Raw genomic sequence first — 14,036 nt, 5'->3', positions numbered from 1 at the left:
CAACAGTCCATGTTGACCCGACTTGTCGAGTGCATTCCACTGACTTGTCGAGTTCTTCCAGAACTTGAGTAGTCATGAAATCCCTCATTGACCCGTCAAGTTTCCCTGCAACTTGTTGAGTTCATGCATGTCCAAATGTCAGGAAAATGCTAGCTGACTCGCCAAGTCACCCTACTGACTATCCGAGTCCATGCAGAAGTCCTTACACGACAATCTTCATCAGACTCGCCGAGTTGGCCATGCAACTCGCCGAGTCCCTTCAGACCTTTCTTCATTCAGATGCTTTTTAAGCCATTATAAGGCTCCATATTACAGATCAAGCTTCCCAAGGCATGTTTGTCATGTAAAGTTGCAAACTTTACATGCATGCAAGGCTTTAAAGACTTAGAATATCAAATCCGAGCTTGAAATGGGGTTTAACTCATAAGGAAGGATTCATACTTGCTAAATCTGGAAACTTTATGGACTTAAAGACGAAGGTGAGCTCAAATCTAAAGTTGCAACTTCAGATCCTAGCTCATACCCAATAATGGCTACGTAACATGCTAGAAAAGCCCTAATCTTTAACAAAATGAGATCTAGAAGGAAAGAAGGTCAAGGTAACGACTTGAGACCTTCAAATGATGCTAAACTAATGTAGAATTCAGATCCACACACGTTCCTTGCTTCAAGCTACTAGATATTCAAGCTCCTCTCACTAAGATCCACCTTCCAAAGCTTAAAACACACAAAAATGGAGCACACACATGAATTAGGGTTTCTATGTAAAACTGTAAATTTTCAAACAATTTTTTTTCATTTAAAAATCACATAATTCTCATAACACATTTCAAAAAAATCCCATTTAATTAATTTAAAAAACAGAATTCCATAATTATTTAATAAATAATCCAGGATCCCCAAAACATAACTCTTTCTGTGGTGTGTACAATCAAGCTGGCACCTTCCCGCGATCCTGATAAGAACCTGAAACACATAACACATAACACATTAAGCACCAAGCTTAGTGAGTTCCCTAAAATACCACATACAACACATTAGCCACTCGAGGCTATAACTCTGTAAGACCCTCCGGTCAATGTGTCTCATTGGGACCCTCCAGCCCTACAACTATGTGGACCCTCCGGTCCTAACTCTATAAACTCTAAATAACTCATAAAATAAATCACATAGACATAATGTAGTAATATCACTGTACTCAAATAAACACACAAGACCCTCTGGTCACACATAGATACCACTCTAGGTAAAGTATAGCGAGAAGACTCACCTCGTAAGCAAGCAAGCAATTATCCGCGTACTAGAATCTCGAACTAGCCACCGCCTAACACATAGGGTAAATATCTCTAATTAATACTCGATTTTTGACTCTAGGTAAACCAAAGGTTACACTTTCTCAACTCTGGAAGTGGGTAAAAGACCATTTTACCCCTACATGGTCTCCATTACTCATGTTTGACCAACCCTACGGTTAAGAGTAATCAAACTCAAGTCAACAGTCCTTGGTTGACCCGACTCATCGAGTGCACTCATGCAACTCACCGAGTCCCCTCATTTCCTTAGAAGTCTCAATAAAGTCCAACTCAACTCGTCGAGTTGACCCTTCAACTCGCCGATTTATCGCATGCTCAAGCTCATCGGGACAAACACTAACTAACTTGTCAAGTCGGCTCATCGACTCGACGAGTCCATTATAACTCATTTCTTATACAAACGATTCCAAGGCAGAAAACCTCCCCAAACTCTAGATATATACTCTCAAGGCTCGATTATCACGTAAAGCCACGAGCTTTACGCCCATGCATGGCACTTAGGGCTTGAAATGCCAAGAACATGCTCTATTAAGGGTTTCTCACTCAAATGTTCCATCATGGCTAAATAAAGCAGGGACCTTTGGACTCTAGGGACCTTTCTTGGTCCAGATCTGATGTCCAAATCTCTATATGTCCATAAAACACTCAAAGTCCCAAAAGAAACCCTAAACTCCAATAATATGAGATCTACCCAAACTAATGAAAAAGGTACGAACTTTATACCTTTTACAGAAGCTCTTGGATGAAAAACAACAGATCTTACAGCCTCTTCTTGATCCTTGCTTTAAATCCTTCTGTTCCCTTCCAAAGATACACCAAAATACTCAATATTAACTCACACACTATCTCTATATGCTCAAAGGCGATTAGGGTTTCTCTCAAGGAAGGAAAACAACTGATGAGCCGCAAATGAGGCTATAAGTACCCTTAAATAGGTCCCAAACCCGGGGATTTAGGGTTTTATTACTCAGTGTCTACTCGCGAGTCGACTCTCTGACTCGTCGAGTAGGTTACTAATCCCACGTGGCCAAACACGACTTTACTCGTCGACTTGGACTCACAACTCGTCGAGTCACCCAATAACGCTCAAGATGAACACATAATTAATATACATGGAATTTTAGATGTTACATTGCGGACTCTCAAGAGGCTGTAAGGGAAGCTAAGGGAGGGTAATGACCCTTTAAATAGGGTGCAAAACCCCGTAAATTAGGATTTCATCCTCCAGCTCCTACTCGTCGAGTGCTATCCTGGACTCGGCGAGTATGTCACTTAAACACGTGGCCAAACCCGCTTCTACTCAATGAGTTAGGGAATCCAACTCGTCGAGTAGACCTTGCAAATTATGAAAACTAATGCCATAAAATTAATACCTGAAAGTTGAGGCGTTACAAGTTCAATGATACTTTGGAACATAAACAAGGGACAAATTAACCCAAGAACCTGTACAGAAAATAGAAAAGACTTACAGTAGGGTTTTCCAAAAACAAATAATAGCAATAAACATAGACGATTACCAGGTGCATCCAAATTCCATTAACCACCTGAACTACACAGATTGCACCGTTTGCACCTATTGAGGTTTATCGTTCCCTAATGTTGACCGTTAGAAGTAACAAGATGTTATCTAAAATTTACTCTCAAGCGAACTTTCCATTCAACAGATGCCGACGTCCGAGATAGTTCAAAAATAAACCGTGATTGCCAAGAAGAACAAAGATCAAGCGCCGATCTACCCAAAGAATACAAATCGAACACCGATCTAACCAGGAAGACACAAACAAAGCGAGAAAGCTAATCGGAACACAGAACGATCAAAACTCATCATAAAATGTCTATACTTACAGGTTTAATATTAATGCACACAAAGATCCGTTAAAAACTCAAATATTATAACATATACATTTGTAGTATCGATTTGAAAGCATTTGATGAGACTTTTTAATGATATATCAACAAATGATACATAATTTTCAAATATACATTTTATTTTATTTTATAGATAGTATATCAGTAAATTAAAAAAGAATGTTAAAAAATTATAGATGAAGCGGCTAAATTGAACATATATACTAATGAGAAAATGAGAAATGTAGGTTATATTATAACAAAAAGGAAAATAATTTATAAAGAAAAACAAAATTGAACATATGTATTATAATTTATTTTATTTTATAGATAGTATAATAGTAAATAAAAAAATTAAAAAAGTAGGTTAGACGGTTTTGTAAAACCACTGTTTTCAAAATCGGACCAGACCGGCAACCGGGAACCGGTTAGGTTACTGGTTTTTTGTTGGCTAAAAAACGGATGTTTATGAACCGGAAAAAACCGTTCACTAAAAAACCGGTCAAACTGGCCTGGTTCAACCAGAGAAAACCGGTCTAATTGAAAAAAATACTTGGGCTTTTCACAAGATGAAGACCCGATTAAGAAAACCCAATGCACTCTTATGTTATTTAAACAAAACCACCATCACATCTTTATATACTTATAAATGAAGCATTTTTCCTTGCACCACATTCATTTGAAACTCCCATCTATTTTTCCTTTCACCACATTCATTTGAAACTCCCATGACTTTTCAATTTCTTTCTAATAATAATTATAATTTGGTTAATTAGGTTAAATAAATGTTAAACCTAAAATATAATCATATATAAACTAAATTTCAATATTAAAATAATATATTTACTTCTACTAATAAATGTATGTTTTTTAACTTAAAACATATTATACTTAATTTATTAGTTTTAATATATTGTTGGATTTAAACCATTATCATTTTAAAGATACAATTTTGGAACAATTTGTATAAAATACTTAAATTATTAATTTAAATATAACATTACAGTGTTAACTTAAATATAAATTTTAGTTTAACTTAAACAACCTAAAGAATATTTTGTAAATAGTTAAATGTGATAAATTAGTCTTTCTAATAATGATTATAAGTTGTAATAATGTTAAATAAATAGCAAACCTAAAGTGTAATCATAAATAAACTAAATTTTAATTTTCAAATAGTATATTTATTTCTACTTATAAACTTATGTCTTTAACTTTTAACATATTATACTTAATTTATTACATTTAATATGATGTTAAATATAAACCATTATTAATTTAAAAATACAACTTTTGAACGGTTTGGACAAAATACTTAAATTGTGAACATAAATATAACATTACATGTCAACTTAAATATAAATTTCAGTTCCACTTAAAAAACTAAATAATATTTTGTAAATAGTTAAAAGTGAAAAATACAAAAACTAAACAATAATCTCAATTTAACTAAAATATTTCCTAATTATATTTTTATAACCGTTAAAAGTTTTCAAATAAGTAACTTAAAATAACTTACAATAACAATAGTTAAAAATAACTCTATATAAATGATTATATTATTACCTTTAAAATAAAAAAAAAATGGTTGATGTTTTAAATAATTATAATGATAGAAATTTAAAAATTAAGCAAATAAATTTTAAAAATTAGTTAATAGTAACAACAATTATAAATAATATTAAACCATAAATTATTTTTAATTTTATTCATATGTAACTCGCAGGTAGAAGTCATTCAAACGATTAAGATTATAAATTTATAATAGATGTATATATTATCATATAAATCAAAATAATCAATATATTATATCAATTTAGGATACGAATTATTATATCAAATTTAAAAACAACATTATTGTTATATTTAAATAAAACAAATATTTGCAAAGACCTCAACTATATAGGTGTTTCTGCGCATTAAAATATCTACTTAAATATAAATTTCAGTTCCACTAAAAAAACCAAAGAATATTTTGTAAATAGTTAAAAGTGATAAATCATAGTGATAAATGCAAAAAAACTAAATTGTAATATCAATTTAACTAAAAAATTTCCTAAATGTATTTTGATAATCGTTAAAACTTTCCAAATAAGTAGCTTAAAATAACTTACAATAACAATAGTTAAAAATAATTCTATATAAATGATTATATTGTTACATTTAAAATCAAAAAATAATGTTTGATGTTTTAAATAATTATAATGATAGAAATTAAAACATTAAACAAATAAATTTAAAAAAAATTAATTATCAATAACAACAACTATAAACAACATTAAACCATATAATATATTTAATTTTATTCATGTGTAACTCGCATGTAGAAGTCATTCAAACAATTGAGATTATGAAGTTATAATAGATGTATATATTATCATATAATTAAAAATAATCAATATTAACTCGCATGTAGAAGTGCCTCTTCTTTCGTTTACCCACCGATGTGGGACAAATACAAGGCAAAAAAAATTAACCACTTCCATATTCTCTGACAAAACTTCAAAAATGGTCCCTGTGGTTTCCAGAAATATCAAGTTTAGTTCCTAAGTTCAAAAAACCTCACAGATGGTCCCTGTGGTTTCAAAACTTTTAACAAATGGTCCTTCCGGCTCACTTCGTTAGCATTTCACCGTTAACTCATTTTTTAATAAAATATTGCAAGGGTAATTTCGTCATTTCAGTTGTAACCTTCTCTCTTTAAAAGAAATTGCATGTCCGATTTTTGGGCAAATCCTTTAGCTTTATCAGTCGATCATCTCTCCTCATTTCCACTGTTGCTCGACCGTTGCACCCTTCACGACATCCAATCGCTTCTGATTCAAAGATAGTGACTTGCAGATATGGGAATGAAGCAACGAAGATCACTTCATGGACGGATCGTAACCCTGGAAGACAATTTTGGAACTGTAGAACATGTGGTTTCATTCGATGGTATGATCCTCCTATGTGTGCTAGGGCATTGGTGGTGATTCCAGTTTTGATAAGATCAATGAATCGATTGGAAGAGAGGGTCGCCATTGTAACTATAGAATTGTGGAACTACCAGTTGATGTTGTTTTGTTCATGGGTGTTTTTTTTGGTATTATTTTAATCTCTAAGTATCTTGTGAAGGTTTGGATGGTAATGGAGTTTTGGTTTTTGGTTTGTAACCATTGCAGGGTTATTTTTGATTTTAATTGGATAGGGGTTTTTTTGCTTTTAGTTTATGTAGGTGGTTTTGGAATTGGTGTTGTTGTATTTGGTTTATGTATCAGATTAATGTGTAATGAAGTGGTAATGGTAATGGTAATGGAATGTAGTTTGTTATAGTTCATTGTTCAATTTCTTGAATGTTTTTGAAATGCAATTGTTAAGTGTATTGTAAATGCATCTTGAAGATGGTTTTCATTTGCAATTGAAATGTAAAATGTTATTAATTGATCTGTGAAGGGTAGTACACAAAACATATTAATTCATCACCAAAAAGTGCATACACACCATTACATTCAAAGTTATAAAGTTCTTAACACAACCATGATGCAAAGTTTTCAAAAGACCTACAACACAAGCATTACATGCAAAGTTTTCAAGTTCTTAACACATCTTCAAACAAGTACACATTACATAAGTTTCTAAATACCTACAACACCAACATCCTAATAACCACTAAAAATAGTTTTCAGCCCCCTCCAACTTCACCACTGCCTCCTGCCCTTTACATGTTCTGGAATTGTGCCTTTTGTTATGACACTTTGAACAAGTGACTTCCAAATATTTCCTGCTCAATCTACCAGCTTGGCTGTTAGGCTCATCAACACCCCTCCTTCTCTTCTTCTTAGGCCTCCCAACCTACACATGTTGATATACTATAGTTAAAATTGAATTCATTCCATGTTCACATGTATACTATATTTTTGGTGTACTTTAAATACAAACGTGTGTCTTATGTTTTGGTGGAAGTAAAGTGAATGGGCAGTCACTTTTAGGCCACATTGTACGTCCATTCAATGGATCAATTTTGTTGAAATACATGGCTTTCCATGTTGATAACTTATCGCAAGGATGGACCCATTCATCAACATGTGGGGCATTTTCACCATTTCAATTTTGTCCCATATAGCACAAACAGCATGTCTACATGGGAACCATGTAATCTCCCAAAACCTACAACTGCAACTTTGATCATTCAAGTTTACCACATATTGGTCTTGCCATGTGCTTGCCACTTGGTACTTCCCTGCCCCATTGTATTTAGCCACATACTTTGATGCATCAGCCTTAATCATTTCAAACAGTGTAGTTTCAGTAGGAGTTAGAAGTCATTCACACTTATTTATTTCCTTTTGCACCACACATAACCTCTTCATGAGATACTCTCTAATATACTCTAAGCAAGTGATAATAGGTTTATCCCTACCTTCATCTAGCTTTGAATTGAATACCTCACAAAGGTTATTCAACAAACAATCAGTATGTGCCCTTCCTGAATAATAGATATTAACAGAAGACAATTACACATATAGTAAACACACAACAGGGAAGATTAACATTTCTCAATAAATTTCTAGAAACTTACCACTAAAGTGAGATTTAGCCCAAGTGTTTGCTGGGATCTTAGACACCCAAGCATGAGCCTCTGCATTGATCTTCTTCAACTCATCCATTGCTCTGTTAAAATGATTGACTGTTGTTGCTCTACCACACTCCCAAAGCTGGTCACTTAAGTCTTTTCCTTTCCATTGTTTCTTCATGTTTTTCCTGGATATGCCTCAAACAGAACCTGTGTTCTGCACTAGGGAATACCTTCTCCATTGCTGGTATTATTCCCTAAACAAAAGTCAATGTATACAACATTAGTTAACCAAATGTATTTAGAAAAGGTAATAAAAAAGTTAGGTGGTACACACCTTTTGTCTATCAGAAATGAAGGTAAAGTTTGAATTTGGTCCCAAATCCAGATCTTCTCCTAACAGTTCCAAGAACCAGGTCCAACTACTTGTTGATTCTGTCTCTACCACTTCATATGCTACAGGGTATATGCCATTGTTTGAGTCCAACCCTACAACAGTTAACACTTGCCCAGGGTAAGGGCCCTTCATGAAAGTACCATCCAGACCTAGAAAATCTCTTAATCCAGATTTGAATCCTAACTTCAATGCACCTAAACAGACATATATTCTTCTAAAAGTTCTTATGGTAATAGACAGGGAGGTTTCTGGATACACATCAATTCGAACTGTTGTACTAGGATTAGTGTTGAGTAGCTCCAACACATAATCCCTCAAAAATCCATACTGTACTTGGTAGTCCCAACTAATGATACTCTCAGCCATTGACTTTGCCCTAGCAACCTTTTGCAATGACATTCCTACCTCCAGTTTCTTGCACAACTCATCGTGTAAAGCTTTCACTAGAATTTTAGGGTTACTCTGTATTTGTTGAATAATTATGTTTGCTACGTATCTGGAAGTGCAAGCTTTAACCGCCCTTGTTTGCAAACATTTATACTCATCCTGTACTGTTTTCACCAACCAATCCTGATTTTCATTAGCCCTCGATATTTGAACTGCCCATGGACATGTACCTTTATTGGCAATTACATCTTTACCCTTGCACTTTGCCCTACTTCTGGTTGAGGGCCCACCACCATCAACTCCTGTAGAAGGCTTACTTACAACACCTTTACATTTCACCCTAATCCGTATTTTGTCATTTTTTGCTAAGTATAAAGACCTCCTTGTTGCTACAGCATGTGAGTTCATGTAGTTTTTAACATCAACCTTGGTTTTGAAGACCTGACCAATCTGAAATTGTTTAACATGGACCTCTCCATGTGAGCATGTACTTGACTTACTCAGCTCTTTTAGCAGTCACTTCCTATCATCTTCATGAAATCCTGCAAATTGATAACCATCAGTGGCAATAACTTCCAACTCATCATCAACCACTCCAATCCCATCATCTTTTGAATGATTGTTCAAGATTCAATGTTCATCTACATCAACAACATTATGGAATTCACTCATGTCTACATCTACATCAAATTATATGTTAGACTCATCCACATTGTATTCACTGTCATCAGAATCATCTCCACTATCCTCAGAACCATGGCCACTCTCAGAGTAGAATGCCTCTCCACTATCATCACTCACCATACCCTCTAGATAATCCACTTCTGGTTGTTTTTCAAATGAAGTTTGAACATTAAACTCATCATCATAATCAGCATAAAGTGAGTAATCCTCTACAAATGGTTCATAGTCATCAACTATTGTAGTATTAGCTCCATCATCAGCTTGGCAGCTTGGTTCCTGTACATGGTAAGTTCCCTATTGTTCTTCAGTTTCAGCTGCACTAGTGATCACTTCTTCTTGAGTTTCAATTTCATGATTCACCACTTCCTTTTGAATGACATGACTTTGTTTACCTTGTGACCTTATAAATGGTAGAATACTCTTTGAGTAATCATGGCCTTCATCAACATCTAACACTTGTGACTGCTCATAATCAGGGTTCATAGACTTGTTTAGATCAAGCTTTCTACTACATGATCCTGCTTCTCTCCTACAAGGTTTCTTTCTATTCATTTCAGGTGACACACTATCAGGCTCCAACTCTTTAATAACAACTTTAGAAGGAGACTTGTAATAACTAGCTACCCTTGTCTGACCAGTTTCAATATACACCTTAATAAGTCTGTGTTTAGGGACATATGATACCATTTTAAGTACATCTTGATCATTACCTAAAGGTATTAAGCCATAGCCCAAAGGGTATTCAGGGATACAGAAATGGTAGTAAAGGGTTTGCTCAGTTTTGTACCCTAGTTCTCGAACCATGTCGTCAAGCTCATGAACTGAAAATAAATCAGTGTCAACATAATCTACATATGCTACAACACCATCAACGTACTTCCTTCTAGGTACTTTGGTGAAGACACCACTGTAGTGTATCTTCAATGTGAAATAATTGTCATAACCTTCTGTAAACACAAAAAAAAGAGTAAAATCAATGATTTCTTTACGTCAACACAATAGACCAAGAAAAAACAAGTTTTCTTGTAGTATTGTACTGTATGTTTTTCCTAAGTCCTCCACGGTTACAAATTTTTCTCGAAAACACCATATTGATAGCGCCATTGCAATTTCTGCAGCTTAAAACCCTAAATCCCAATTTCTCTTCTAGCTTCTACGATGGGAATGAACCCGATGACTAAACCTGCAACTGGTTATCTTCTTGGGAGAGGGACGGGTAGTGATGTGCAAGCAAGTAATCATTTCATATTAAAGAGAGAAGGTTACAACTGAAATGACGAAATTACCCCTGCAATATTTTATTAAAAAATGAGTTAACAGTGAAATGCTAACAGAGTGAGCCGGAAGGACCATTTGTTAAAAGTTTTGAAACCACAGGGACCATCTGTGAGGTTTTTTGAACTTAGGGACTAAACTTGATATTTCTGAAAACCACAGGGACCATTTTTGAAGTTTTGTACATATTCTCTTCTTATTTTTTATTTTTCCTCTAATTCGTATCAATGATGGATATTTGTTTCTTCAAACTCACACATGTACATATAAATGTATAATCATAACATTTATACGATACCATGTAACTATTCTTTTGTTCTAATTATAAATAATTAAATGTACGATTAAAATAATAGATTATTTTTGCAAATTAGTTTGTAAGATGCATGTAAAGGAAATAAAGTGTATGGATTACATATATATATATATATATATATATATATATATATATATATATATATATATATATATATATATATATATATATATATATATATATATATATCCGGTTTTATCCGGTTTTTAGGGCCGATCCAACCAGTTCGACCACTTGAACCATCGAACCGGTATGACGGCCGGTTCAGTGTCCGGTCCGGTTTTCAAAACATTGTGTAACACCATGTACGATGTCATGTTATTTGAAAAAATTTAGAGTTTAATATATTATAAGAAATAAAAAAATTTATAACAATAATAATAATTCTGTGAAAATCCATTAATTTCACACGTTGCATATAGTTTGTTTGGTTCCGGTTTTCGGTTCTCAATTTAATCTTAAATCGGTTATTAGGTAATAGCAATTCTGGGCCGAAGGTAAACGCATCCTAATTTTTCACAAAGAAACCAAAAGTACCACAATTCAACAACATTTTCTTTTAAATGACCCTAATCTTTAAATATTATTAAAAGAGAATCCTTAATTCACCAATGAAATAATCATGGCCCTTGATTGTATTTCAATCATATGATTTCCACCCTTAGATCAAATTGATGACATCATCTTCTCCAAATAGAATTCAAACATTTAATTATAGAATCTTTAAATTTAGCAATTACATTTCAATCACAATTACATTTAATTATAAAACCTATCATACTTTTAAAATATATTTCATAATTCGAGCACAATTACATCTAATTATAGAATCTTTAAAATCAGCAATTATATTATCAATTGAAGCATATCATTCTATTTATATATTAGGTATCGGTTTCTCCACAAATCTTGTCAAAAACATGAATAGTCGCTCCCATCTTTCTCCTCTATTTTTTTCTCTTGAACCATAATTCCTTAATCCTCTTCGTCCTCATGTCAATGGTTGTGCTTCAATTGATGCTTTGTGTGTTCATAATAGAATGTAGCACCATAAGTTGGTTCCTTTTTGCTCATGTATTCTTAGAATTTGCGTATTGCCTCTTCCTTGCATCTCCAATTATCACACCTTTGTTTTGGCTTCACACAAATCTCTACAAACTGAAGCAAGCATCTCCATCTTTAGACGATCTATGCCATCATTTACCCTAATTAATATTGTTCATAATTTAACTCCTTTATTTATAGTTTTTGGCTTCAAAATTCAAACACGTTCAGTTTTTTCTTTTTTAAAAAACTCATTAAATAAACATATCAATAATTTTGTTATCTTTAATATATATTAAAACAATCTCGTTCATTGATTGTCTTTCAATCCTATTTTTCCACCATTAGATCAAATTGATGACATCAACTTCTACAAATGAAATGCATTTAATTCCAATAAAATCTTTCTAATTGTCAAACAAAATTAACTTAAATCCATCGAAATGGAATGTATTTAATTCTAATAAAAGCTTCCCATATTTTAAATCTTGAATTTCTGGTTATAAAGGTTTTAAAATGGTCAACATTAAAAACATATTACAAAAAACACTTCAATTAAGACATTAAATATCAACCATTTATATAAATTTGTTTATATTAGTAAACCATTAATATTAAATCCATTTTTATTAGGAAACCATTAATACCAAAAATCAGATTCAAATTATGACATACATATACGATTCATCCTTGAATCTGCGGCTCAAACTTATTTTCAATCGTTGCTTTGCTTCAAACCTTCTCCTACAACATCATTCTTATTGTTTATGACATCCATCATCATTTTCTGCTTCAAACCTTCATTGTTGTGCACTGGAAGGTCCTTCCAGTACCTTCTTTCGTTTAATTAATAAAGATATATTTTTTAGTGTTTGAATGTAAATTAATATCCTAATATGATGGTTGAATTACAACATTTTTAACTTTAAATTGAAATCATAACTAAAGGTTATTGATATTGTTGGATGAATTTTTTTTAAATGTTAAGTATGATTGAAGGTTTAGGTGCAGAAAGGTAATTTTATTTGTGATAGAATAAAGAAGGAAGATGCGAATTTACCTTTTGAAGGTATCAATAAACTCCTAAATTTATGTGATTTATTTTAATTTGATAGCAAATTAGATGCATGAAACCTTTAAGTAAGGAAACGTAAGGGCAAAAGGGTAATTCGACTTAGGAAACTAGAAAAGCATTGGGATGGAAAAGCAACTAAACAATAGATATTGACATGACATATATACTAAAATGATTCTTTTAGCATGATACTTCCATTTTTTATCTGAAGGCTAAATCATTAATTTAGTATGGACTATGTTCATTAGAAGGGTAAATTGGTAGTTTAATTTAAAAATGGATCAAATTGGTTGTTGCTACTATTTATGTTTGTTTGATTATCTCAACTTGGCTATTATTTCTGAATTTATTGTCGAATATAACTTCATATTATACTATTTTTAGGAATGTATGTTTAAAGTACAATGTTATACCATTTTTAACAATAACATGTCGTGATTTTTTTCATGTTGTAAATGTCTTTAATTTATCTTTTATTCACTATTAAGGGGATGAATTTTATAAACAATTTAATCCATCAAGGGTTAAACTATAACTATTCTAATTTGTATATGTTTCTGTACAGTAAATACAATCTTTCAAAAATTGTTTTCTATGACTAACAAAATTATGTTTCTATTTTTGAAATCTCATAAAACATCACATAAGGTTTTCTTGGCTTAACATATTACATCATTCAATCTAGATTAAGTCAAACAAAACAACAATATACAACTTTTCATATTAAATGCGTAACCTATTAGCTTGGACTCGATCCTCAACAACCACTATAAATTGAAATAGCTATGTGATTTTTTTATAAATTATAGCAACATACTTACCATAAAAAAATAACTTTTAATTTAAACTACAACTTAGTTTTTTTATCGGTAACAACAATATACCACACTTAATATCAACATCCTTGTCTATCGGTTTTTATAAATATTAATACATGAACCATATCAAAAGTAGGCTAAGAAGTTAGAATCTAAATTAGAAATGATCTTATTTCCTTAAATATCAGATTTACGGTATTATAGACAAAATTTTTATTTGATTCTTAAATTTTTCTATGTGGCTGTATTTATATGGTAGAATCAAATTGCATAATTACAATTAACATTTTTTTTATTAAACTTTGTATGTAAGTACGAAACAACAAT

At 32.3% G+C, this 14,036-nt stretch overlaps 1 protein-coding gene across 1 annotated transcript; it reads right to left on the bottom strand.

The window, feature by feature from the left end:
* Positions 1-7,859: 7,859 nt before the first annotated feature.
* LOC111893477 (uncharacterized) lies at positions 7,860-8,905 on the bottom strand. Its single transcript, XM_023889530.2, has 2 exons — positions 8,051-8,905; positions 7,860-7,970 (listed from the first exon to the last, which is right to left on the bottom strand). Exons 1-2 carry the CDS (start codon positions 8,903-8,905, stop codon positions 7,860-7,862), a joined length of 966 nt encoding a protein of 321 aa, XP_023745298.2.
* Positions 8,906-14,036: the final 5,131 nt, after the last annotated feature.

The sequence above is a fragment of the Lactuca sativa genome, chromosome 4, assembly GCF_002870075.4.
Source record: "Lactuca sativa cultivar Salinas chromosome 4, Lsat_Salinas_v11, whole genome shotgun sequence".
NCBI classification, from domain to species: Eukaryota; Viridiplantae; Streptophyta; class Magnoliopsida; order Asterales; family Asteraceae; genus Lactuca; species Lactuca sativa.
Note: the sequence above shows the minus strand (reverse complement) of the source record. Positions and strands in the feature narration are given on the sequence as shown.

Excerpts from the sequence above, each read along its gene's own strand:
- LOC111893477 (XM_023889530.2), bottom strand. The coding sequence starts at position 8,905 with ATGAACTCACATGCTGTAGCAACAAGGAGGTCTTTATACTTAGCAAAA. Across the intron at positions 7,971-8,050 it reads TCATTTCTGATAGACAAAAG|GGAATAATACCAGCAATGGA; the intron begins GTGTGTACCACC and ends ACTTTTGTTTAG.